Raw genomic sequence first — 27,921 nt, forward strand, 5'->3', positions numbered from 1 at the left:
CAAAATTCGTGTCCGGTCCATATCTTTGTTATTGATAAACTTGGTAGGTTCTTATTTCACTCAAAGATTGCCTATGACCCAAGGGTGTGTCATGACCTTGACCCAAGGTCATTTGGGGAAGTTCAAGGTCACCGGAAGAAAAATTTTATAATTCGTGTTTGATACATATCCTTATTATGCAAAAACTTACTTCTAAAAAACCCAGCGGGGGGTATTTTGTCCCGATTGGACAGTTCTAGTTTTATTTAATCAAGATTGCATTTTACATTTGTACTTTTAATTAAGTGTAATCAGATAAAGAAAATGAAAATGTAGATTCTTTAACTTTATAGGTACCTGATTAAAAACTATTTTTTGAATTTTTTTTCTTACAAGATTTTATCTATGTATACATCTTGATTGATATTGGATTAACAATTTAAATTAACTACCTGCATTATGAGAAGGCCTGTTGTAATTTGAGGTATTTGATAGATTATTTAAACACCACAGAACGCTGACATTTTGACATGACTTTGATAAGTTTCTGTTAAGTTTGTGTGCTACATACAAGGTGACAAATTCTTGTCAAGAGGTCAAATACCAGCTCATAGTTCTAACAGCCCACACACTGGGAGTTTGAAGTTTATCATTAAAAACTTGATGAAATTAATATATATTGTATGCATGTGGTTATAGCATCATTGTATGCATACATTATACAGTAAAACTCGTTTAGTACAAACACGGATATTGCGAACTCACGGATATAGCGAAGTCATCTTGGATCCCCAGTCAATTAATTTCATGAATTTCATATACGGATATAAGGAATTACGGATATAGCGAAGTAATGTCATAGGTCCCAGCGACTTCATTATAACCAAGTTTCGCTGTAGCATCATTTGTCATACTTTTGTCCTGTGGCGATATGACTGATATATGTCTGATATGAGAGGGGGAATCGAAGAATAAGAATTGACCAGAGATATAAATATACTTTATAAAAGGGAAAAATCTTGATAAACATTCTCAAGAATAGCAAAGCCATTATGAAATTAACTCATTTTAATAAATGGAAACATTCTTTAGTTATGGGGCAACAACGGGGACATATTCATTATTGATATGTCTATGATTGCATGGTCATGCTGCAGCACCAAAATACATAACTGAAAAGAAAATTTATGGCTGGATCAGGGATCAAAGATGGGATCCCGCGGGCCTACATCGATCCCTGTGTATAGCTAGGTGCTCTACTGTATAAGCTTTTTAGGCTAAAATCATGCCCCAAACCATAACTTACCATAACATTATATTAAACTACATCCTGGAACTCGCAAAAATTGACAACACTTTGTAGATTTTCAAATAAATGACAAAAAGAAAAAAAAGAAAGAGAAATCATGACGAATTAAAGTGATCACCTGTTCTGATATACATTGTACTAAATGTCAGTAAGCTATCTGTTTTTTGTAGATTCAATTTTTCCAGATGTACATTAAAATTTTAAAATTTTTATGAGATGAAGTCACAAAGCACTTCTGATCTACCTGATATCTACGTGTGACAGCTGTATTGTAAATGTTAGCTTTGACACAGCTTGTAAAGCCTTCAACAAGGTCAAAGATAAAATTCAGTTGGAGAATTGCTTTTTCTTTGAGAAAAGAATTTTTTGATTAATTTCTCTGTTGAATTAAATTGATTTAAACATTGTCCAATCACAGAGATTGGAATGTGTGAACATTTTATTTACTCACAACACATAGGAATGATTAGATTTCTTGCGGTACACAAATGTACTTCATTGTGTGAGATCAGAGTGGGGTGTTTGAGGAAATTAAGCAACATCAACATAAACAAACTGGACAATATCAGTGGAAAGGAATTAAACAGTGTTATTAGTTTCTGTATAACATCAGTTACCCCAAACTTCCTCAAAGTTATTATTACAAGGCTCTGAATACCATCAATAAGACGTCATCAGCCTATTGTATACATGAAATGGAAAAATCTGTGGACCGTGAATTTTTCCATCTTTGTTCATTTTTTTTTTTCTCATTCCACAAATACCTGGAGATCTTAGGAACTACAATTTATTTTAGGTCAAATAAATGGGAATTATATATATTCTAGTGCACTTAGAAAAACTTCAAAGAGACTGCATCAGGTATCCCTGGTAAGTGACTGTAAGATTTATCTCCCTTTATACAGAGTTTATAGTTATTGAATATATATGTAAATGCTTTTTTGTGTGGGATGCTATAACTTTTTACATCCATCATGAATTTATGTATCAATGACTGATAGTATGGAATGTTTCATCTCTCAAAGATAGATGATTAACAGATGTTCTTGTCTTTTTTACATATAGGAAACCAATAAACCTTTAATATAATTAATGTAACATGTTAAACATTTTGTACAGTCATGTACGTCTTTTTATGCCCCTCTTCGAAGAAGGGAGGGCATAATATTGCTTTGCTGCTGTCTGTCGGTCCGTCGGTCTGTCGGTCCACTTAGTTTCCGTTCATTTTCTTTACAACCGTTGCACATTCTTAGATGAAATTTAGTATACAGATATATCACATGAATATCTAGGCCAAGTTCTGGTTTGGGAACGTTCGCGCCATTTTTGACAGAGTTATGCCCCTTGGACTTAGAAAAATTCCAATTATTTGCAGTTTCCGTTCATTTTCTTCAAAACTTTTGCACATACTGAAATGAAATTTATTATACAGATATATCACTTGAATATCTAGGACAAGTTCTGGTTTGGGTACGATCGCGCCATTTTTGACAGAGTTATGCCCCTTGGACTTAGAAAAATTCCAATTATTTGCAGTTTCCGTTCATTTTCTTTGCAACCATCGCACATTCTGAAATGAAATTTAGTGTACAGACATATCACATGAATATCTAGTTCAAGTTCTGTTTTGGGTACGATAGCACCGTTTTTCACAGAGTTATGCCCCTTGGACTTAGAAAATTTCAATTATTTGCAGTTTCCGTTCATTTTCTTTGCAACCGTTGCACATACTGAAATGAAATTTTGTATACAGATATATCACATTAATAAGTCAAGTTCTGTTTTAGGTATGATTGCACCATTTTTGACAGAGTTATGCCCCTTGGACTTAGAAAAATTCCAATTATTTGCAGTTTCTATTCATTTTCTTCACAACCGTTGCACATTGAAATTTAGTATTAAATATCTGTCAAATTCTGTTTTGCATACAATTGTGCCATTTTTAGTTTTGCCCCTTGGATGGAAAAAAAGGGGGGCATAAGTGTTTTACAAACATCTCTTGTTTTTTTGTTTTTTTTTTACAAAATTAATTGTGACCTAGCTATGTCATTATATATCATATGAATGAATTAGCTAGAATAGCTGGAATTTTTTTTACCATTGCTTTAATATGATATACTATAGTAAGGAAAAAGGTGCAAATGATAGACAGTAAATTTAAAACTGCAATTCTTATAATGAAAAAAATAAAATTATTGAAATTAAAATTGTGTACATTTGCTTAATATCAGTGGAACTTTAGTGTCTGAGTAAATTCTGTACTCTGTGATCTTAAATTGTGGAGTCAGTTGAGCTCAAATCCTTCTCAAATATTGAAATATCTCTAAACTATTAAAATACCTGAGCAATTTCAAGTGATTCAAATATTTTGATAAAAGAACAATTAATTTTCATTTTCCTCTGAAGAAGAAAATCGCTGTTTGTTCATGGATTTACTGTGACACAGGGCAAATATATAAATGACCAGTTCTAACAACTACTTGTTGACTCGCAGGCAGTTGCTGAATAAATTCCTTAATCTCAAATTCCCGTAAATCAGATCAGTGACTTTGTGACATATAAAGAAAATGCCTTAGTCAATGAAAACTTTACTTTATCTCGAGATTAGAATTGGAAGATTATGTTAAAACAGTTGATCTTAGGATTATGAGTAATTCGTCTATTTATTGGGTTAATCATAATGTTTCATCAGTTGACTTTATTAATTCTCGGAGCGTTTACGATCAGTTGTGTATAATGTGTATTCATTGGCCACAATTACTTCTTTTTATCTAAGAAAAGGTAAGCCTGCTTATAAAATTTTTAAATAAGATTTCATTTAATAGAAAGATTAAAAGAAAAGCACAGCTCCAAGGGTTTTTTTCTTTTTTTTTTTTTTTGCTTTGTATTATTTTTTTATGTCATAATTGTGTCATTGCTTTGGTTGTTAATATGATATGCAGTTTACTAACACTTTGTGATAATTTGATTAAGAAATAAAATGCACAAACATTTTTTGAAAACCCTGCTCAACATTGTGTTAAAATTTGTCTTTCTCATGTTCATTAAAAAAACTTAAAAAAGTGTTAAAAATTGTGCAAAATTGTCCTGGATTTTTATTGTAGCATTAATTAAGACATTGATTAAGCTAGAACATTAATAGGTTTGGAAACCCCAAATTGTTTAATCATCAATATCTATACTTTCAAGTTATACCCATCACTAAATATTTTACCTCTTCAGAAACCTCTCTTAGAAAAATGACACTTTTCAAAGCTGTAATTCACTTTTTGAATTTGTTAAATTTTAAAAATGTGATATTACATTATGTGTTTGCAATTAATTTCTCATTTGAGAGGCATGTATTTTGAGATGCTCAAGTAAAGAATAACTTTTTAACTCTGAGGTTTGATTTTACTTGAAAGAAGAAAATTAAAGAAACAGTTAAGTATGGAGTAATTTTTGATAATGATATGAATTAGATTTGGGGCATACTTAAAAAAGTATTTTACCTGTAATTCTTAATAAGTTAGATATTTAAGATATCTGCTCATTCTGAACAACATATAGATACTGTAAATGAAAATCAAGGCTGAGGACAGATCTTGATAACTTTAAAAATGTTTAAAAAGGAATAGCTAAAGGCAGGACATTTTTCTATTGCTACTTAACTACTCCAGTGTGTGTGAATTATCTAATGGTGGCTCCATGTTATAAGGATCTACAATCAAGGGTTACTTTAATCAGATAGGGAAAACAATTTAAAGGGAGGAGTTGCTACTGAACATCAAAAACTATGTCTGGCCAGTTTCCCCCTCAGGTACTACATTAGTACCCTGATGTGGTGGAATTGGTGTTATACCGATAATTAGGGACTGATTTGTGTTTTATTGCTGATCAACATATATAAGAGGCCACACAAACAGCTTTAGATAAATGGAATATGAAAAGTATATGTAAGTCTATTTGATTTGAAATTTATAATATTTCTGGCCAGTTTTGTACATACAATGTACATGTATTAAAATCAATTATTGTATTATTTATTTACAGGCATCTTTCATGTAGCTTTCATGATTAATACAATAATTGATTTGATTTTTTGTTGGGTTGGTTAATTTGTTCAGCAAAGTCCAAAACGAAAAGAAAGTTACTCTTTTGTATCAATATTACCGGGTAATTTATTTATCATGATGTATTCAGGTTAAATAAGCTACATGTAGCATGATATTCATTTTTTCACTCTGACATTTAATGAAAAATATCTGGAGGCCAGAAATTTTGAATGTTGGATATATATATATATGTATGTGTATATATAATTTCTTTCATTGTGACCAGTAACTTTAAACCCCTTACTCTTATTAAAGGTCATTTACCCAGCGACTGCTGTAATCCTGAAATTAAACCATAACGCGTTGTAAATCTCCATTACTTATCAAAGCTTATGAAACATTTAAATTAATACCTGTTTTAGACCCGCAATATTTTCTCAAGATCGAACACTGATATGTCACGTCAATCAGGCCCTGGAGGGTCTTGTAGTGTAACTGTCATCCCAGACCATAACTGTACAGGGACTGTTACATTGGCACGTCTTAATCCACACTTTACCTTTCAAATAATCCCTACAGGTTTTCATAAGTGATTTTTGAACTTTATGATAGTGTGTATCTGCAGGTTATAAATTGTCAAACAAAAAAACTTGTTTATTTTTAAATCATGAAGTATATAAAGGGTATCTTGTTTTGATACACTTATTTAAATTTGGGGAATGTTTAAATCAGTGTGGCAGCTTAATTTCACTCTTTTAAGACTTAATGACTTGTAGAGCAGTAAGATGAGACATAATTTTATGGCCAGAAATTTTGGGTAAATATTCACCATTTAAATTACCATATGTTCAATGCATGTCTAAAATTTATTATGTCTTTGGTTATTTGCTTTATGGTAAACTTATTGGACTCTTTATTATGGATTTAGCTATTATTTTACTTGAACAATAACAGCTAGCAATGCACCTGTCGGTGTATGATAACGAGCTTTTTTGAAATGTTAAAATGAAATTAAAGGAATTTTGATGAGGGACTGATCCTGTTTCATAAGTTTGGGAACACTTAATTTATCTTGGATTGCATAATATTGTTCATGTATTTTAAGTGTTGCAGATAATGTATGTAAAATACATGTACATAAGTTATTAGGAGATTATTTCTTATATAATCTATTCTAAATGAAAATAGTGATGGTTCTGTTCACTATAAATGCTATGACTTTGGTTTTGCATATGGTTTAAATGAATTTTCTAAATAATGAAAATTGTAAAAAAAAAAATAGATATATTTTCATTATTGATATTGTTTTTTTTACCAGTAACATTAATTTTGATTTTAATAGAATGAAGTCACTGACCCTTAAAAACACAAAAAAAATTATGGTCCGAGTGAGGTGATATACCTTTTTTTTTTCGTTACAGTCCTTGAGAAATAGGAGGGACATCAAATGATAAAACGATGCTCTCTAATGGCTCTCTAATTGAATTTAATCACATGCTTTCTATGGTTGCTGACAATATGACAATAGTTTAAATGTGGCTTCTGGCAATAAATTTTTATCTCTAAGTTGACAAGTTTTCTGGACCAAATTTGAGGCAAAGACTTGAGAAAATTAAACCATTGGACCTTTTTTGGTCCTCGTGTTTTAATATCCTTTGCCAGGCTTTAATGATTGAGTGCGTTAGAGCAAATGTCATTGTTCGGATGAAAAGATTATTGAAAATATAAGAAAGCATTGTGCATATTTGTCGAGGACCAAAAAGGATGTGTTAGGTTAGTTTAGTCTGCTAAGCGTTTTGTACTGTGAGAATTTAGGTGATAATTGGCTTTAAATGCCCAAACTGTATTCCTCATGGAGCCAACTTATACAACGTCAATGGGTCCATGAAAAAAAATTAGACTGGAGCATGTTGACAATTCCTTTATTACGGGGGATAATATAATCAATAGACATGCATCAATGATTCCTATCGGAGAGTGATATAGGGATAAAGATGAATTTACCGCTCGTTAAAGGCATGTAGATTTCTATATGTCTGTGTTTGGTGTATTAACACCTGTCTGTGCGTTTTTTAAAAAAAAGAAACTTAAGCAGTTGAAGTAATTTACATATAGTATAAGCAGAGGATAGGCCGTAAGCTTAGTGAAGTGGAATCAGTGTAAACAGATCTACTAAGATGTCATACACTCTCTCGCTTCTGATCTGACAGTTTGTCAAGTCAGCTGGAACATTTGAATTTGTGTGAATTTTTTTAATGACAGCTTTTTTTTGCTGTGCTAAATACCTAGAGATCAGTGAATGGAATACGTGATGATATTTGTAGTAGGTGGAGGTCTCTAGCCTTTGTCATTCTTTGCTCACAACCACAGAAGCTCCAGCACAAAGACACCGCTTGACTCACAGGGTACAAGTCTGTGTATTTCTCTGACCGAATCTGAACAGTGTTAATAATGACAGAACTTTGTCCAACTTGACCAGTGACTACAGTCTCACAAATTGAACAATGGATAAACAATTTGCTGTCTTTGTTATTCTAGGAAGATAAGTTTTGTCAGATTACAACAGGAGGTAGATTAGCCTACAGGTGGAATGCCTTTGTAGAGGTTGTGTATATTTCGTGGTCAGGTATACAGATACAGTGACAGACTTTTGATAAGTCTTTAGCACACCCTTTGTTATGATTGGCGTGACCCTTGTCCCATTGTACCAGCTGATCAGGCCTGGAATAGGATTATGTCCTCAATAATGGAACACTGTCCAGTACACAGGCACACGTCACTTCTGTTTAATGAGTGGAGTTGATTAGGTGACATTTCTTACCTGGATGTTCTATAGGTATGAGTGAAGATTCCGAGACCGTCCATCTGATGGACGATGACCAGGAGGACTCGGGGTACGAGGTACCCACACACGCCCCCCAATTCTCTAAAATGGTCTTCCCCTTTCCAAAGTAAGTACCAATAGATCACTTCTGATGACCTCTGATCTCGGACTAATTCATATTGTCTCCCCATCCATTCATTTGTTGGTATGGAGCCTTTTGTGATTTCCGTAGCTGATAAATGTGTTTCCTGAATGTGAATTTAAAGATTAATTAGGTGATCTGGTTTCTTGTTAATTGGCAATGGACTATTACAGTTGTTTCTTTTTAACTTTTTTCTCTGTAAAGGTATATGTTTAATATAATTTTTCTTTGATAATTGAAGAAATTCAAGACTTGAAAACTTTCAGATATTGATGTTATAAAAGATAAATAAGAATTTAGTTTATTATCTAAATAGACCTGTATTATGAAGTCTTTCAGTCATTGAACATTTGAGTTACTATGTCTTTGGTATATTTGCATATTTTTGACAGTCCATTCACAAATTATGGTACATAATAGGAGCTACATAAAAGAGCTTTCAACATTAGAGCACAACTTGTATTTGTCAGCTGGTTTCTTTTTTATTGGTTTGATTGCATTTCAACATTTAAATTAAAAAGAAAAAAAACATATGTTGAGTATTTGAAAGTACGTTTAATTATAACCAGAGGAAAACAAGTCTTTAATTGCTACTTTACAGTCAAAAGTTCATTTAACGGACAAGAATCAAGGGTGTAGTATTTCAGTCTTTTGTCTGGTCCTTTCTGACTGACAGGGTAGTCTAACAACCAGAAGGAAGTCCCGGTTTTAAATGACATTTAGAGACTTTTTTTGTCAACATGATTAACAAGACTTTGTCCTCTTAAGTTGGGATAAAATTTTAATTTATGTTTAGAGTTTGTTTAAAAAGTCTCAATATAATGGACTTAGAGACATTCTTTTCAGTGCATACTCCGATACTTTTAATAAGATTTTGAATGACAATTGCTGAAAGTGTTGCCGTGTATTGAGATGGGAAAGTTTTAATAATACGTCTATGGGCATTTGACAAATTAATGTTTAAAGTATCGATCGAGATGTTTATGAAAGGTATATATTAAAAGTAAAATTCCTGGCACATTAGACTTAAGAGAGCTAAGTTATTTATATTGATAAGTAGCAATTTTCACCGGAGAATGAAATTGTTTATTCAAACTATATTTCTATGTCTACCTTGGTCTCTTTGAAAGTTTATGTGCCAATAAACACTTCTGAACAATAACGTCAGAGTTTGGATTCTGAGTAAGTGAGTCATGCACCATTTTCTCCTACTGTTTTCTATTGAGATTGAAAATTGCTTTATTCATGATTCGTAAACTAAGACACAATGCATCATAATTTTAAAGCCTATAAAATTCAAGACTATGGAAACTGATGGATAGAAGTTATGACAATATAATGTTCATTTTAACTAATTATATTTGGGAAATATTTCAAGAATGTTTTATTTTTTTTTAATTCTGCAAATGCATCTGTAAGCAAAGAATTACTGGTATCTTTGTGCATTCATTTAAAAATGAAAATTTTTGTGTATAGACATAATTTTTTTCTTTTCTTTAAAAATGTTAAATGCGTAATTTCAAACAAATTTTCAATTCCCATTTTAAGATGCATTTTGTTGATGAATCTGTTTTATTCAAAAGACCAAATGATAATTTTACGGAAAAGGAAGTAACCGTGAAGAATGAGATTATAAGTTTTTTACGTTCATTATACCATGCCTTGTGATATCTCTGAAAAGTCCTTAACGCTCATGTATAAGTAAGGCACTGTTACTGTGTTACATTTATGCAAAATGCAGAGAGTTGTGCACATGGCCGACTACACTCCTCCTAAATGAATGATCTGCTCAGTGAACTCTGTCAGCTCTTGAAATCATCAGAAAATCTAATTACTGTCATCATTATGCAAGCCCTTTGTTAAATGATCGATGTGTTATTGTTTCTACATAGGTAAATTTTATTTTTTACTTTTGTAAATTTCAGACCTAATGTTATGTTGGAGATGCCTCAAGGAAGTCAACCCACCATTGGGCACCAGCCAACCGCTGGGCACCAGAGTATGAACTCGATCTCAAGTAACAGTACGGTACAGACTCAGTCACGGAGCGAGTCCGGCTCAAGTTCTCACGGGACTCAGTATCACGGAGCAGAGGCCTGGTGGAGCGTGGGTGAGTTCTTACAGCAGGGGATTACTCATCAAAGTGTGGGCTTGTCCCTGAACGGAAAAAACGATGACGATACATGGGATCTGAGTGATTCCATCGCCGACCTGTACATGGAGGCATCGGAAAGAGAACAACTGGACAGGGACAAAATCACAGAACAACTGAAGGAGTCAAAGACAGAGATTGATAAGAAGTGGTTAGAGAAGGACACAAATAACGGATTTGTGAGAGTGTTTCAGCCGGATTCTGAAGTGTCTAAAGTGTTTCCCTGTACTCTGTCTACGACAGCTCACAAACTTTGTTTACAGTGTGGTAGGCCCCCTAACTCCTTACATATACAACTGAATGGGGACATCATTCGGAGGTTGGAACCCTTTGACAGTCCCTTGGCCATTCAGAATGAGTACCTACAAACTGTCGGGTACAATGACATCAGGAAAATACAGCAGATGGGACTTTGTTCAGATCTGCCCTGGCTAGTCAAGTTCTATGCAGGTAAGATACAGGAATGTTTGTCTAGTTTCTATAGTGTGTCTGGCAAACAGTCTTTAAGGTATGAGATCATCGAGACAGTTTAATTTCGATTAACATTTTAAAGTGGTTATACCGGTCTTCGTTAATGTGACAATGTTATGATTTCTCCAGATTTTATGCATATCTTATGACACATCTTACAATGTACCTTAATACTGGTACATCCTCCTACAGAAATATGGAGTTAGAGTTTAGCCCATCATTTCTATGTTAAATAAACTTTTTTAATGCACATTCATTTTTAAGATGAAATTTAAATGGAATTGTAGAAGTCTTGAATGCTGTCATGTTGCACCAGGATTATACCACATTTTATTATGCTTCCTGTCAGTTTGTCTCTATATAACCCATACCCTACTATTCTCGCATAGTGGTCTAAGGATTTATATAGCGTAAGCATACTATGCCGAAATAGTGCACGGCTTTATTTACTGAATAAAATTCTTCCATGCACATGCCGGGAATCGAACTGACGACCATGAGATTGTCAGTCCGATGCCTTATCGATTACGCCATAGAGACGATCACTGATTGGTAGAAATTTATGAAATATATAAACTTAATTTATACAATTGACACAAGAAGGAGAAAATAGACAAATATTATTTGAAAACAGTTATATTATTCTAAGGAACTTTAGATTAATGTGTACAACAAACTTTCAAACTAATTACATACAGATCGTTAGATGAACTGATTTTATAGGGTATAAAACGCTTTTTTATATGACGCTTGATTGAAGGATGTAAAAGAAAATTATCAATGAGAATCGACGTCTGCAAACAAATAAGGCTTACGAACAAAACAGAAAATAAAGATGTGTTGCTTTGGGACAGAAAATCCCGACTTATTTAGAGAAAATACTAGTAACCAAAATAACTAAGCATGCAAACAATTTTAGCATGAATATTTTGAATTAGTTCTTGCAGGTGCGCTGTTTAAGCACCGATATTTTCAGGAAAAAGTCAAATAGATTGCCGCATAAATAATTAACAGTCAGCATAATAATAACAATAGTGTTGCATTATGCATGTACTATGCCTAAATAGTAGGCAGGGTTTGACACATAGTGCACTCGCCTCCGGCTCGTGCACCATGTGTCAAACCCAGCCTACTATTTAGGCATAGTACATGCATAATGCAACACTATTATATAAATAAAAGCACCCATTAAAATAAAGCTTTTCACATTTGATTAAAAAAGAATCAGATATGGAATGAATTTTACATTCAAAGGCTTTTCTTCTAATAAACCCAAAATGCTATTAACTGCATAAACTTGGGACTGTTTACTTGCATGCATGACTAATACAGTTGTCAACATTTCTGGCCAAAATTTGGTGTCCATTAGCTGAAATCTTTAAAAGATCTCTAGGTAAAATGTACATTAAATAGAAAGAGGGGACAGTATGGACAATTCTGAAATATAAAGTTGCTTTATGTGTGTGAGAGGATGGTGTTAAAGTGTTATGATGGTGATCTGTTGGATTAAGGGGTGTTCCAGTAAAATGCTGGCACCATCGTATCTAGATCAGGCGGGAGACATTCCTCCGTTCTAGTCTAACATTAAAACATTCGAATATTTCCCTTGCTTGACCATTTGTTTGTTTATCTCACCGATTTATAGTATTTATCAAGAAAAGGAAACTTTTGTGAAGCTGAAATAAACATATCTGATCATAAAATAAAGTGTTTGGATGCATGGGCATTAAAACCAGTAGTAATTATTTTAAAATTCTCATTAAGTGGAAGAATCACTTATATGATTGATGGAGTTGAATATTGAAAGATTTTTTTTGAAAAAATGTAGCATTTAAGATCAAGTATCCTACACCCATACAAGATTAAAAAAAAACAGCAAATGAACAAAACAAAACAAAAAAAAAAAGAAAAAAAAAACAAACAAAAATTCTGATGGTTTTATTGTTACACTGTAATTTGATATAAGGTTGAATCTTGAGGTGTCATTTTTCAAATTTAAATGAAAACTGAGCTGTCAATAGCTCTTCTCTAAATTTTCTCATGACTTCTGCATTCTTTATGAAATCAGATATTCTTATAACTATGGCATATAGAGGTTGTTGTGAAATTATTTGTAAATTTGTGGTAATATAAATACATTGGCCATGTTTGGTATAAAAAGCTTGCCCATTAAGATATCGTAACTTTTATAAATGTTTTAAATGAAATGGGTCAATCATAGAAACTAGTAGAGCAGAATAATTGTCAGTTTATGTGATTTTAAATGAGAACAGCTTCTTTGAATCTAAATAGAATAGGACAAATAAAAATATAGCGTACGTATGACATTCAGTGAAAAGATAAAATGTCAGTGTATATGTAAAATGTATGTTGTGTACATTTATGATTACATGTAATACAGTCAAATCTCATTATCTTGAACTCAGTTGGACTGAGAAAAATCACTGAGATACCCAAGTTATCCCATATATTCCAAATCACTGACACATCCATGGTATTCCTCTATTCGAGATATCTGTGCAGTGTTTGAGATACTGAAGTTCAACTATATGTATATACTCCCCCCTCTATGTGTATAAAACAGGTCAATAAATACCCATTTTACCAGGAGCTTGTCACGTCGTGGACTGATAATTAAGTATAAAAATGTTACTTGCATGGTTATAAACTCAGGAAAAATTGCAATCCACAAGTTTTCTTTTAAGCATTTTAAATGGTTAATTAGATTTTTAAAACAAGAGGCCCAGGGGCCACAGCGCTCACCTGAGCACATCAGCTAGGAAAAAACACATATCAGATCAGAACTGAAAGTTAATTTAAGTTGGGGGGGAGGGGGGGGGGCTTGAATTTTAACCCCCAAGGGGATCATAATTTGAACGAACTAGAATCTACATTACCTGAGGATGATTCCATACAAATATTACTAATCCTGGCTTTGAAGTACTTGAAAAGAAGATTTAAAAAGGTTTCCCTATATATTTCTATGTAAAACTTTGGTCGGCCATTTTGGCCACACCCTTACCCCGGGATCATGACTTGAACAAACTTGAATCTACACTACCTGAGGATAATTTCACATTAGTTTCATTTTTCCTGGCCCAGTGGTTCTTGAGAAGATTTTTAAAGATTTTTCCTATATATTCCTATGTAAAACTTTGATCGGCCATTTTGGCCCCGCCCTACCCCCGGGGGTCATGACTTGAACAAACTTGAATCTACACTACCTGAGGATAATTCTACATGATTTTCATTTTTCCTGGCCCAGTGGTTCTTGAGAAGAAGATTTTTAAAGATTTTTCCTATATATTCCTATGTAAAACTTTGATCGGCCATTTTGGCCCCGCCCTACCCCCGGGGGTCATGACTTGAACAAACTTGAATTTACTCTACCTGAGGATGATTCCACATGAGTTTCATCTTTCCTGGCCCAGTGGTTCTTGAGAAGAAGATTTTTAAAGATTTTTCCTATATATTCCTATGTAAAACTTTGATCGGCCATTTTGGCCCCGCCCTACCCCCGTGGGTCATGACTTGAACAAACTTGAATCTACACTACCTGAGGATGATTCCACATGAGTTTTATCTTTCCTGGCCCAGTGGTTCTTGAGGAGAAGATTTTTTAAAAATGCCAATAATTTTTCTCTAAATCATGATTATCTCCCCTTGGAAAAAGGCGTGGCCCTTCATTTGAACAAACTTGATCCCCTTCACCCATGGATACTTTGTGCCAAGTTTGGTTGAAATTGGCCCAGTGGTTCTTGAGAAGAAGATGAAAATGTGAAAAGTTAACGACGACAACGACGACGACAACAACAGACAACAGACAAATTTTGATCAGAAAAGCTCACTTGAGCCTTTGGCTCAGGTGAGCTAAAAATGACACACAAATCAAAGAGACTGATAGGTGTTTATACAGCAATAAAAATGTAGCAATTGCAGTCATGTTGTCAATTTGTTATGAATTTATTAAAGTATGCTAATATGGGAGATTCTTCACAACAATTAATACCCCCCTCCCCATTTGAAAAGAAATTGTTATTTCATTTTCTTTACAAATGGGTAAATACTTCTTGTAATTTGCTTCACAGTACATGTAACATATTGGTTAGTTCACAATTTAGGTCTGAAAATGTACATGAAGTATCTTATGCAGGAAATATATTGCAAATTTATTGTCATTTATTCAATTATTTTTGGTTAATCAATGTTTGACATTAATTTCATCATTTGATCAAATATATTTTATGATAAATTGAATAAATGACCTTTCTCACAAACAGAAGTTGTTCTGTCTTTCATTGCAAATGAACTCAGACTCACTGGAGAACATAACTGGTTGTTTCATGTTGACAAATAAATGGTATTTTATGGAAACATGATATGGAATGAAATTTAAAGTTTTCAAGTTATTGGAAAAATTTGGGTGACAAAAATATATTTTCTTTACTTCAGAACATAATAGGTGGAATCCGAATGAGCTAGACTAATAAAAAGGGTAGGGTTTACTTTTGACCTTAACCTTTCACCTTTTGGCCACAAAGAAGAAGTCTCAATAAGCCATTATCTGTGGTCCCCGGTTACTCGTCAAATTTTAAACTTTCATTAAAGAGCTTAAGAAGTAAATTACATTGTTCTCTTATGTCTGTAGTATATGCTCCAACGTTTAAAAATTTCAAATAATTGCAAAAAAGAACACGAGAAGCTGTGTTTTGAAGGTGGGGTCCTATGATTTTCATGAATATCAAAAGAAATTTGTGACAGGTACCCACTTCAGAGCTTTCGTAAACATCGAGCGCAGATTTGTTCAAAGTCGACATCAAGATATAATGTGTATATTATATTTATACAGATTGTGTGAAAATATCTTTGTTGAACAACATTGCGCTCTATGTATTCTACTTAAAAGTATCATGATTTTGAATCTGTTCGGTGAGTACATTTACATAGGATTAACCTCTTGTTGACCTGCTAAGAATAGATAATATGTCACGTGATTCCATTCCGCCACAGGTGAATACCTTTGGAAAACGTGTTTTCCGTAGAAAGCGACTCATGTAGCTTGTATTTGAAAAGTGCAGACACCAGCTTTCATTTTTTGAAATAAAAAAGGATATCTATAGACTTCGATGTAAAGCACTTATCTTAAACTTTGTCGATTTTCCGGGACATTTTTTAATTCTCATGCACGTAATCGCAATATTCCTGTTCATTGCGAAAAGCACACGCATAGATGTATACAAATACACATTTTTCAATTTCTTGCGAAAAAGAAACAAAAAAATCTTAAGCAGAAAAAGCAGAAAATACCAAAGACGTAATAATTTCTTCACATTTAATCAATCTAAACAAATGCACTCGCATACTGACCACTTCAATATTCAAAGCAACTTTATACTCTTGTCACGTTTTTGGATGCTAGCTGCATGCATATGATATTTTATATAAACTCAGAAAAACTTCGAATGGATTTATAATCGATAAGTAAATCGGAATATTCCTTGTAGAATTTACAGCGAAGTTAAGAAATATATATATACATGTCAGGCAGGTAGTATCTGGGGAAGGGTGACCCATTCTTTTCAGGAATAAATCTTGAGTTCTTCACCCCCCCCCCCCCCAAAAAAAAAAAAACAAAACTTCCATACGCCTTGACGCTGTTACAATATGAATTAAACACATTAATGTTACTGTTTAATTTTTCAAATAAAAAATGAATATTTTTTAAACTCCTAATTCTACATTTATTGTTTTGAAGTTTGGAGAAGGATTTCCTCGATCTTTTTCTTTAGCTTTATCAAATTCGTGTTTCCTGTTTCCTTTTTCTCAGCCTCCACCCTTTACAAAAGAATATGGGAGTGTATGTCTGTGTGTATTTACCGTTAATTATTATGCAATCGCTTGTGCTTTTCAAACAATCATATAAAAGAAAATTATTGTAGTGGGTAAAATATCTTGACATTTTATTCAAGAATGATAGATTTTAAAAAATTATTGTGATTAGGGGGATTTTCAAAACCCCGACAAAAATACCTCAAGAACTAAAAAAGACTCCCACCCACCCCAAGTTAAGAAGAATACGAATGATGCAAAATAAAATTCAAACGTATTGAAGATTATTATTACCCATCTTATGTTTTTTATTATTTCTTATCTCACGTTACAATTCATCGGTTTCTTCCTTTATATAATACCTAATTTAAATGTCTCCACCCATTTATATGTAATGGAGGAACCGTACTCTGTTCGAAAGAAAATGTTCCGGAATTTGTGTGTTCAGTAGGTGTTGAAAATCGGCTAATATTTCTTGATATTCCAAGTTATTAATAATGATTGTACAAAATGTTAATTAGAAATACTTTGTTATACACAATGAAACTAAAAATAATACCGTATCCTCATGTATATCCTGTAAAATAAGGGCAAAAAAGGGACCACGCTACTATACTTAAGTGGAAAACTCCTTTAGTAGGAGTCTTTCTTTTGCATTAGAGATGAAGTCTTCACTGTCCATTTTAAGTTTCTATGTAGAATCTAACTTGCGTAGAAATAGAGTTGCCATCTGGAAAACCATTTTATTCAGTAATATAAATTTCAGTTCAAATTAACCCTTAAAATGCTTCCTCAAATGCAAAAAAAAAAAGTTTCTAGCAACTTACTGACCCAAGTGACAACTCTAATTTATGTATATGAAATCTAGGAAAATATGCATGTGTACTGTATCCATACAGTGTTCCTATGTTTGATTTTTAACCACACAAGATTTCATAATACTATAATGAACATTGTTTATGCAAACCAGGACTTTGATATTCAGATTAATTACATCACGGTAAACAACTTCAACCTCAGAATAGAAAATTTAAACAAAAGAAGTAAACAGTTTTACGTACATCAGACAATTAAAGGTGGTCATTTTGAAAATTCATAGTAATCATAGTATATCCCCCCTTTATGAATGCATATTGCCAGCCCCTCATCTTTTGTAGAGAGCATACAAACAGATTTTAAATACATATAAGTGGAAATTTTACCCAGAGGCAAATTTAGCAATTTGTCCTGAAAATTTATTTTTAGCCAGATGTATTTTTAGCTATTCTAAAATGCTCACTAAAGAAACTATTACAAATAAAATGCAATTATTTTTAGTGATTTTCAGTTTTAGGGATCTCAGCACCCTCGCTAATAATGCCAAAATTAAATCCTTGCTAAAATTCTGCTTATAGGGTATCTGTCTTTTTCCATTTATAGTAATCTTTATAGTCACTAGACTTTTCAAACAACCACAAAAGTATATCTGTTTAAGATTTCATTCACTGAAATGTGAATTTCAAATATAAAATCATTTTAAACACATTGAATAGTAATTACCATATAACTTTATTGATTTATAAGGCAAAAATCAGAGGGCAAGGTTTATAGACAGAAATCTGCCCACATAGATTTGTATATGTTCACCAAGAAATGAAAAATCTATTGATCAACTGCATTAATTAATCTAAATAGCCATGTAATGCATACATATGTGGGGAAGTAATTTACCTTGGGGCTTTAAAGTGATTTAAAATTCTATCCTTCAAACCTCAACTTGCACTTAATGTTTGTTGTTGGGAAATTAATTTTGACTTATACATTTGTACACTGTATATCTTGTAGACATAAATAAATATGAACTTGATTGTCTACAGATATAGTGCCTACATTGTAATTTTTAAAAAATATTGGTATACAATATGTATTTGTATGCTAATACATGTATTATTCATTCATTTTTAAAAAGAATGATTTATATCTACATACATGTATCTTTTTTTAATTATAAGACTGAGTGCAACATCCTAAATTAACATAAAGTTTTCAGTGTTTTTGTGGTACGTGTACATGCATGGAAACTCATGAATTTATGTCCTTATAGAAATGTTAAAATTTCAAATCACACCAACCTGATTGTCTACCACTGCTTTTGAATCACATAATGAAATTCCCATACTAAACAAATACTGTAAACGTATTACATTTGGCTGTGTATTCTTTTTTAGCGCTTTTTGTGGAAAGAAACTTCTGCTAATTCAAGTACAGTGCTAAATGTCTTGCACATATATTCATAAATAAGAACATTGAGAAATGCGCTTAATCAAATCTACGCTAAATCATTCAAAAATCATTTTCTGCCAAATATCGTACACACTAAATATAATTCATTTACAGTATCTTTTTTCTCAGCAATCATTTGATCCTATGAAACTAAGAGATTTCAGGTTTTTTTGTTATTGATTTACAGAAACTTAATTTATGTTGAATTTTTTAATTTTTTAGGTAAGCCATTATCAGATGGCACCTACTCTAGGAATCAACTGACGTCCTATGCCTATGTAAGGAAGGGTAAACTCCTACATCAGTGGGTGAGGCGATTATGTGTGGTATCAGGAACAAGGCTACTCATCTACAGGGGTAAGGATGAGAGGCCTAGTTTATATAATATGCTCAATTTTCAGAAAGGGGATAAGGGTAGTATCATTAATATAGGGTATATAGTTCAAGCCCGTTAGAACTGACTGGAATTGCAATGCGTACATGTACTTCAATTTTCAGACTTGGTGAATTTAGGGGCATGGTGTCTTTTTTATGAAGATACAAGGGGGCAATTTTTGATAGAAAATTAGAAATACCAGTATCTTACAAAATTATAAAGAATTCAATGAACTATCACTATATTTTTATGTAAAAATCAGTAGATTTCAAAATTTTGAATCACACTTGCAATGAAGATTTCTTAAAGTTAAGAGCATATCCATGGCTATGAAGGACTTCCTGGACTAAATGGTTTAATTTCTAAAAATATGCTGTAAATGTCCTTTGTTTTGCAGACAAAAACAAGACCACTAAACCCACAGTGGTTCAGCTGGCGAAAGGTGAAGTGGAGGAGGTGACCATTAAAGGTCACGAGCGGTGCCTAAAACTGACCTCCACCCAGCAGGGGGATCGCTCCGTGTATCTGTCATTTGACAGTGACAATGACTACTCCAAGTGGCTCAGAAAAACCAAAAAGGTCAGACAAATGTTATGTACCACCCACATACATCAGATAGATTAAAGGAGTTTAAAAACTTTATTGATTCTCCAAAAATAAAGCACTGTGTTAATAGCTTTCTTTATATATAAGGTACTGATTACATACAAATCTCACACAATTTCAATTATTAGAAGCCTTGATTGTTTAGATGTGTTTCCTTCTGATTCTGATTAGTTCCTGCATTGAAATAAAATTAAGGGATAAGTACAATGAATGATCTCTGTAATTTTAGGCTACAGCCAAGCTGCCCTCTAAGGCTGACCTCTCTAATTGTCACTTGGAGTTCTTGCCAGAGACAGTATTTATCAATGAGGACCTGAGGAGCCTCAATCTGAGACATAATGCCCTCAAAGAGAGGCCAATCGAGGAGGACATCTATACCATCGGATGGCTGGATGACCTACCAAAGTAAGTACTTTCCAAATAATTTTAGCACATAATTTAACTAAGGAAATAGATGCTAAAAATGATTTGTCTATAGTTTGAGACATGTTAGGAAAATAGATTTAGTGTTTTAGGATGTACAGTAAAATTTGTATAATCCAGATAGTGTATTCCAAATACAATACTATTGTAAAGTGCAAGTCCCTTTCAATAAATTTTATTGTTTAAGATGTTGTCCAATTCGGAATGTTGTCTAATTCCACAAATTTCTCGGGAACCTATGGTATCCGCCACAGATTAGACAAGTTTTACTATTCTTGTAATATATTTTCTAAAGAGATCATGAAGCTTAAGCCTGTTTAATCTTTGATGCTCATTCTTACTTTTGTTCTTGACTTATTATAGGTTCCACAGTCTGTGCAGCCTTAACCTGGCTGACAACAACCTGTCTAACTTTCCTGTGGCTCTCTGTCAAATGAAGACCCTGACTGAACTCAATATAGCCAGCAACAAAATCAAGGAAATCCCACCAGAAATTGTCCACATGTCCTGGTAGGTTTGACTGAAACCTTGTGTCAAGTGTTATACTGCATAGTATTTAACAGAACACAGCTCTAGTAAAGAAGAACAGTCATTTGAAAATCAAAGACCTGGAAATTTCTTATTGATAAGAAAATTCCTCGTTGAGGAAAAGTTAAACTGTATATGTTTCTCTGGCATACAGTTGAAAATTAATTAATGTACATTTGCAAGTAAGAGAACTTCAAAGCATTGCCCATCAAGCCATTGTACTTAATTTCCTGAATCCTCTTTCTTTAGTCTTCAGATGTTACACATTCACAATAATCATCTTCACTCACTACCCACGGAAATGACAGAGATGAGCTCTCTAAAAATCATTGTTCTTGCCTTCAACCACTTCACCACAATCCCAGAAGTCCTTCTACAATCCCAGAATTCCAAGTCTAATTTGGACAGCATTATCATGGCAGGGAATAGGGTAGAAAAACTTCCACATGAAGTGTTATGTAGGATGCAGCATATAAAGAAGATAGATCTAAGGATGAACAGTTTATCACTGCTGCCAAGTGAGACCGCTAAATTTCATTTTCTGGAGCTTGTAACTCACCTAGATGTGAGAGACAACCACATAAAGGACCTAGATGTCCGCTCTCTTAAATCTCTGGAGTACCTTAACTGTGAGAGGAACACAATGCAGAGTCTACAAGTGAATGGGTCTTCTCTAAAGAATCTTTATGCTGCTGACAATGGTAAACTTAAAGTCCTTGGCTAATAAATAAGAAATCATTCTTTACATGTTAATAGATGGAGTAAAATACTCCCGCATAAAATTGCTCTCATTATTACCATCTTGTATCATATTACTTATATTCTCTATACAACTGTTTTGTAGAATTGGAAGTTTTCTCAGTCAATCCTAAACCTGAATGGCTTGTTAACCTAGATATATCAAGGTACACAGTATTTACAATATATATACCAAAAATCAGTGCAAAAAAAACTACTCTTGATTTCTTTGATATATTTGTTATTTCTACATGTTAACTCACATTTCCCCCTTGTCATTGTCAGGAACAAATTACCAAGCCTCCCTCCCTGGGTTGCTGAGTGCTTTTTCATGGTCAAACTTGATGCTAGTCACAATGCCATTACAGAGCTGCCAGCAAGGTGAGTAAGAGTTATCCCCCTTAAATTGTGTATTACTCAGAAAGGTGTACATGTCAGCTGACCTGTAACATCTTAGTAATGAAATTAGGACAATAGAATAAATCACAAAAGATTTTTCAAATACTAGGCGATTTTTCTAAGGGTTATATGAAATGACAAGTGTTTCTTCAAATCATTATAATTTTTTCCTGTTGAATGATTATATTTTAGGTTGTTCTGTGATGCCCGTAAGCTGAAGGTGCTGAATTTGAGTCACAACCAGATCTCTGAGGTTCCCACAGATACCCAGAACTGTGTCCTAGAGGAACTTCACTTAGAACACAACTGTCTGAACCTACTACCAGGTCATCTCATGTTGCAGGCCAACAAGTCAGTAATACCCTCCACTAAACTTGAGTTTCTCAGTAAATATCTATTGTAGTTTAATTACTGAATGTTCACAAGAATTTAATTTTTGTTTCAGGTTAAAGTATTTGAATCTGACAGGAAATAACCTTCAGTCAGTCCCACAATTCAGTTTTACCCACAGTTCCCGGCTCCAGGAGCTTTATCTGTCTGATAACAAACTGGAGGATGACTGTATCCCTTTCTTGTGTTCATTCACAAAGCTCAGAATCTTACACATAGCCCACAACAGGATCACAGAAATCAGAAACAGGTGGGCAGTATTATCATCTTAAATGTCATCTGGGGGGCTCACAGCATTTTGGACAATTGTTGACAAGAACCTTTGATACATTTCACATTTACATTTTTGAAAACAAAAATTATCTTTGGCACCAAATAATGTGGTTAGTTATTTACAATGTCATATATTTACAAAATTTCAGAGATGTATCAAAAAAATCTATCGAGATGAATGTGCAGAATACCTCAGAACTTTTCCCCACAGGCGTTGGGAGACATCCTAAGTTACAGGTCCTGCGAGCCAACACAAATGTACTGGGGGGCTCAGCATTTTGGAACTGCCCTGTGATACTTCACAAGATTTTTGAAAACAAAAATAACCAAATAAGGTAAGTGCAAGGAGATATATTACAAAATTTTGTTTTAAGCTTTATAAAGAACTCTACCCCATAAGGTAATATTGCGAGCCAACACAAACTACCTCAAGGAACTGCCCGACTTCAAGATGGCAAATAACCTGAAAGTAAGTGCAAGGAGAATATTAATTTTGTTTTAAGCATTATGCAAGAAGAATGTCATTTTAAGCTTTTTACAGAGGTATTACATTCAAGGACTACACCATGATTATATTTGTGACTGTTCTGCACTTTTTAAATGTTTATATATGTTTTGGTGTATTGATAGGTACTAGAAGTAGGATCAAACCGCCTGTCTGATGTGTCGGTCACCAGTTTAATGGGTTCCCAGGTCCAGCTGCTGGATATTTCTGGTAACCCAGACATCATGGTCAAGAGCAGTGAACTAAAGGGAATCAGGTAAAATACAAATTATAGTTAAAGATTATCAAGTCAAGTACTTAATATAGGTTATTTTGCAGTTTTGACTTCTGAATATTTTTTGCAGAAAACAGTTTAATTCATTGTGCATTTATGTAGGACAATTCCTCAAACATGAATATTAGTGGTCATGTATACTGTAGATGTACTTTTTTCCGCTGGGTCATAATTCCGCAGAATCACAATTTCTGTTTAATCCGCAGGTAGAAAATTATTCGGATTTCTTAAACTGTCACTATATGTCTTACATTAATATCACGTAGGCTTGGACAAATATCTGCGGAAAATGTGACAGTGTACATAGTGTAAAATAATACCACGCAGAATAAAGTACTTCTACAGTATATTTAAAACTGACAAATCAGGAAAGTTGTAAAACTGGTGTACAGTAAACAAATGAAGACTTGCAGATATAATTTTACTTATTTTCTCACATTTAAATCTTTTTTAGCACCATAAAGAAGATTTGTACCCTGGACATGAGGGGACAGAACCGCTCCCTGCTGGACCTCAGACAGGCTCCCTTTGAGAGTGGGGGGTGTCCCTGGCAGACGGGACTGTCCCAGACATCGGGGATGAGGAACAAGTAAGTACATATATGTATTCAATAGAAGATTTCTACAACATATCTCAAAAATTACATTAAAGCAAGTTTTTCAAGACCTACAATATATACATGTATAAATGTTAAATGAAAGTAAACTTCTTTGGTACTGTGTATTTTGTTTTCACCGTGTGATTTTTTTCATTCACTGTTTTGTCTATTTCAGACTGTGTGTGACAATACTTAACAAGCCCCAGTTCACCAATGAGGTAGAGGGTCTGTTTGGTGTGTTTGATGGAGGGAGGAATGAGGAGGTCATTAAGATCATTGATGATGTCATCAGTGACACCGTGCTGGAAGAAGCCAATCAGAGCTCGACCAGTCAGCAGAGTCTGAAGTACGCCCTGCTGTCTGTTCACAGGTAAAGTCTAAATCCAGGCCATGGTTTGTGGTTCAGTAAAAACATACTTTACAGTTGTATTACTCCATTTTAATTTTTTAAAAAGTACATGTTTATAAAATAAGTTTAATTTTTAGTTCAAGTAACATGTATGGGCTTTTAATGAGAATGTTTTAGAATAAACCATTTAGTACCAAATAACTTAAACTGGCTTAAAAATTGCAAGCAAGAGCTTTCAAGAAGCAGATATGTGGTTATAGTATCACTTATGACATTTAAAGTCCATGGTAAAATTTCGGATTCTTTTTCAGTAAACTGCAGTCCACCGGTCAAAAGGTAGGAGCTGCAGCTGCTGTGTGTCATCTTAAGAAAGAGAACAACCAATACAGTCTGTGTATGGCCAATGTCGGGGATGTGGAGGTGGTCATCTGTCGCCGAGGGGAGGTGGTGCCTGTCTCCAGGCGGTTCCTTGTGCAGAGTGACCCAGAAGAGTGCCGCCGAATCTGCAAGTCTGATGGAATAATTACAGAGGTTTGTACATCATAGAATGTTTGTATTTTTATGCTTATGCATTTATCTGGAATGTGAAAAAAGTATTTTTTCTAAACTTTGTTGATTGTCTGCAGGATGGCAGAGTGAATGGAGTAGCCTTTCAGACAAGACTCCTTGGAAGCAGTTTTCTGTATCCCCATGTTATCCCTGACCCCCATTTAGTGCAAGTTAATCTTCATCATGATGACCAGTTCATCATCATAGCTAACCATGGCCTCTGGAAATATGTAAGCTATGAGGATGCTGTGAAACAAATAAAAAACATTCCTGATCCTGTCATAGCTGCCAAACGCTTACAAGACTTGGCACAAGGATATGGATCAAAGGAGAGCATAGGGATTCTTGTCATCAGACTCTTGTTGTCAGAGAAGGAGAGAAACAAAATGAAGACCATTTTACAGAAGCAGTTTCAGGCTGAGCAGGAATTACTGGCTGTTCTGAAAGAGAGGGATGCATTCAAGGAGGAGGAGAGAAGGAAGAAGAAGGAGGAGATTGCTCATGAAGAAGATGGTGTTCCGATGGACATACTCAAACTGAAAAAGCATGGAAAAAGGAGAATGCAGGCATTCGATGTGTTTCATGAGGAAGGTGGTGATTATGTGAGCCTCGCTTTTAATTCTTCTGATTCCTCTGGTGGAAACTGGGAAGAAGTTCTCCAAAAGCGGCTTGCAGAAGAAGTAAAAAACAAAGAGCTTAGACATTTATTTGATGATGAGAACAAAGAGACTGATGTGATGAATGCGGCTTTTGAGATGGGATACAATGGCGTAGACCCCAATTGGAACACAAAAGACACCAGCAAGAAAAAATACAAAAAGAAACATCATGCACCAGATCCTAATGTGAACATTATCAGTCCTGTGAACTACCAACCAAATGCTTTGATTAACTCAAGTCCTTCTGTGGAATCAGTGGAATTTACAAAGGACTACAGTGGTTCTCAGGATGTTGACAGAGATGCTGTGTTATTTCATCAGATGCAAATAGCACGTTCCAAGAGTAAGAGCACAGATAGCATGGATTCCATACAGTCTGTTCCCAATAGTTCCTCATATAGGGATGTTCCTGTGGCAACTAAGAGTTCCTCTCACAGCATTGAGGTTCTCATTCATAAACCACACCATGGATCTTGGGAGGAGAGACTGGGAGGGTCTCAGCCTAGTTACTTACCCACACATCAGCGAAATCTCTCCCTCCAGGACTTTGACTGGGAGGTACCTAACTCCTGCCCTGACACTAAGTCTGTGGAGATGGAACATGTGAAACTTCATAAATTAGACAGGAAATTTGATGCTTCAATGAATAATTTGTTCGTAGCAGAAAATCAAGAAACAAGCCAACCCCAACCCCTTGACATTTCACCAGCAGGTTCTGATGAAACTGTGAAGGAAACCCCAGAAATATATGAGGATGAAACCATAGTGAGTGGCTACAAAACCTCCCCAACGATAAAAGACAAGAAACAGAGAGCTCCTCCACCCCCTCCCCTCCCTCCCAGAGTGTCACTGGAGGATCTGTATGCCAAACCTCAAAAGAAGGAAAGGAGAGCTGCACCCCTACCACCAACTAGTGTGTCACCACAGGGTAAAACCACAATCCAAGCCCAGGAAGAGGAGGGAAGATCAGCTTTCCAATCTGTGAAACCAGTTGTTCCTCCTAGGACTTATCTCGCTAAATCTGAGGCAGGGGACAACAGTCAGATGAAAAAGCTAACAGACTCCCTTCTTGCTTTGCAAGGAAGAGATGTGTTAAATATTCGTGCCAAAATTTCCAAGTTTGAAATCGGTGACCACCAACCCTCAAACGTCCCAGAGAGGAATGTGGATTATATTCTAACTTCTGAAGGTAGTGAGACACAAACAAGTGAAGATAAAGGCTATTTAAAACATGAACCTGATGTGAATTCCAATTCTCTGACCAGCCTCCAGAACTTTTATTTTGCTCTACAAAATGGGACTCATATGAACCAGTGTCACGATGAAGCTGGTAATCCATTTACCACACCATCAATGGAATCTCTCCTGCACAAGTCATTGAGCCAACAGAGTGTTATTGAGACATACTTATAACCACTACTTAACCATCCTCAAAATGGAATTACCAAATGTTTTGTTGCAATATATAATATTCATTCTTACGAATTTTAATATAAGTAAAAATTAATTTTACAGACATTCTGTTTAAAGTGACCTGAGTTTTATAAAATGAATCTGGTTTTTATATTTTAAATGTCTGAAATTTTTTTTTAATTGTGCAATATGATTTTCATGTTGAGAATCAATGGATTAAAAGTTAAGAATATATACAAGGATTTACTTTGTCATTTGATTTGCAAAGTAAAATCAGAGGTTATTTGATATCAGTCATTCTCTTAATTTAATGTAACAAAAAGGAAGACCTACCTCAGTCATAAAGCTATCATGCAAAGACACACAAACTACATGTTGAGCACTGGATATGCTTGTGACAGTGAAATTATTGATAGAGAAAAAGAAAACCTATTAAGCAAAGCACTATGCTAAGGCCTTGTAGGGAGTATTCGCTGTAAATATTACCATTAACTTTTTAAGAACTAGAACAGGTAACCTGGTTTCATTATTTTTAAATTGTTCTTTCATAAAATTTTATCATGTAATGGTGTCAGTTCAAGGCATACCATAAAAATCATTAAACTAAAAGAGAACTTTATTGTTTTAATGAGAGCAAACAGCCATTTTAGCTAATACTTCCCCATCCCCCCCCCCCTTCAAATTGGGTTGCCTCCTTTGATGATTTATCTTTCGTAAACACTGTGCACATGAACATGTAGAGTAAAATATACATTTTCTTCCCTGTTTTTGCACTATATACATAATATCTTTTTTTAAAAAAGGTTAGCCAAGAAAGCAATTCCAAATTAGCATGACTG

At 34.2% G+C, this 27,921-nt stretch overlaps 1 protein-coding gene across 1 annotated transcript; it reads left to right on the forward strand.

Annotated features, from left to right (window-relative positions):
* Window positions 1-8,111: 8,111 nt before the first annotated feature.
* LOC134254068 (PH domain leucine-rich repeat-containing protein phosphatase 2-like) lies at window positions 8,112-27,297 on the forward strand. The gene is made up of 18 exons (XM_062736636.1): window positions 8,112-8,273; window positions 10,214-10,890; window positions 19,225-19,359; window positions 19,776-19,957; window positions 20,214-20,389; window positions 20,771-20,917; window positions 21,185-21,636; window positions 21,780-21,840; window positions 21,959-22,054; window positions 22,265-22,423; window positions 22,518-22,712; window positions 22,885-22,972; window positions 23,136-23,204; window positions 23,366-23,496; window positions 23,969-24,103; window positions 24,288-24,482; window positions 24,773-24,992; window positions 25,088-27,297. The coding sequence occupies exons 1-18, from the start codon at window positions 8,161-8,163 to the stop codon at window positions 27,080-27,082; spliced, it is 5,226 nt and encodes a 1,741-aa protein (XP_062592620.1). The 5' UTR covers window positions 8,112-8,160; the 3' UTR covers window positions 27,083-27,297.
* Window positions 27,298-27,921: the final 624 nt, after the last annotated feature.

Source organism: Saccostrea cucullata, unplaced genomic scaffold (genome assembly GCF_032062105.1).
Source record: "Saccostrea cucullata isolate Sc308-1 unplaced genomic scaffold, CSIRO_AGI_Scuc_v1 ctg319, whole genome shotgun sequence".
Classification (NCBI taxonomy): domain Eukaryota; kingdom Metazoa; phylum Mollusca; class Bivalvia; order Ostreida; family Ostreidae; genus Saccostrea; species Saccostrea cuccullata.

Bases quoted from the DNA above. Each gene is read 5' to 3' on its own strand.
- LOC134254068 (XM_062736636.1), top strand. From the start codon at position 8,161: ATGAGTGAAGATTCCGAGACCGTCCATCTGATGGACGATGACCAGGAG. The intron at 8,274-10,213 runs GTAAGTACCAAT...TGTAAATTTCAG, and splicing joins ATGGTCTTCCCCTTTCCAAA to ACCTAATGTTATGTTGGAGA. The intron at 23,497-23,968 runs GTAAAATACAAA...AATCTTTTTTAG, and splicing joins AGTGAACTAAAGGGAATCAG to CACCATAAAGAAGATTTGTA.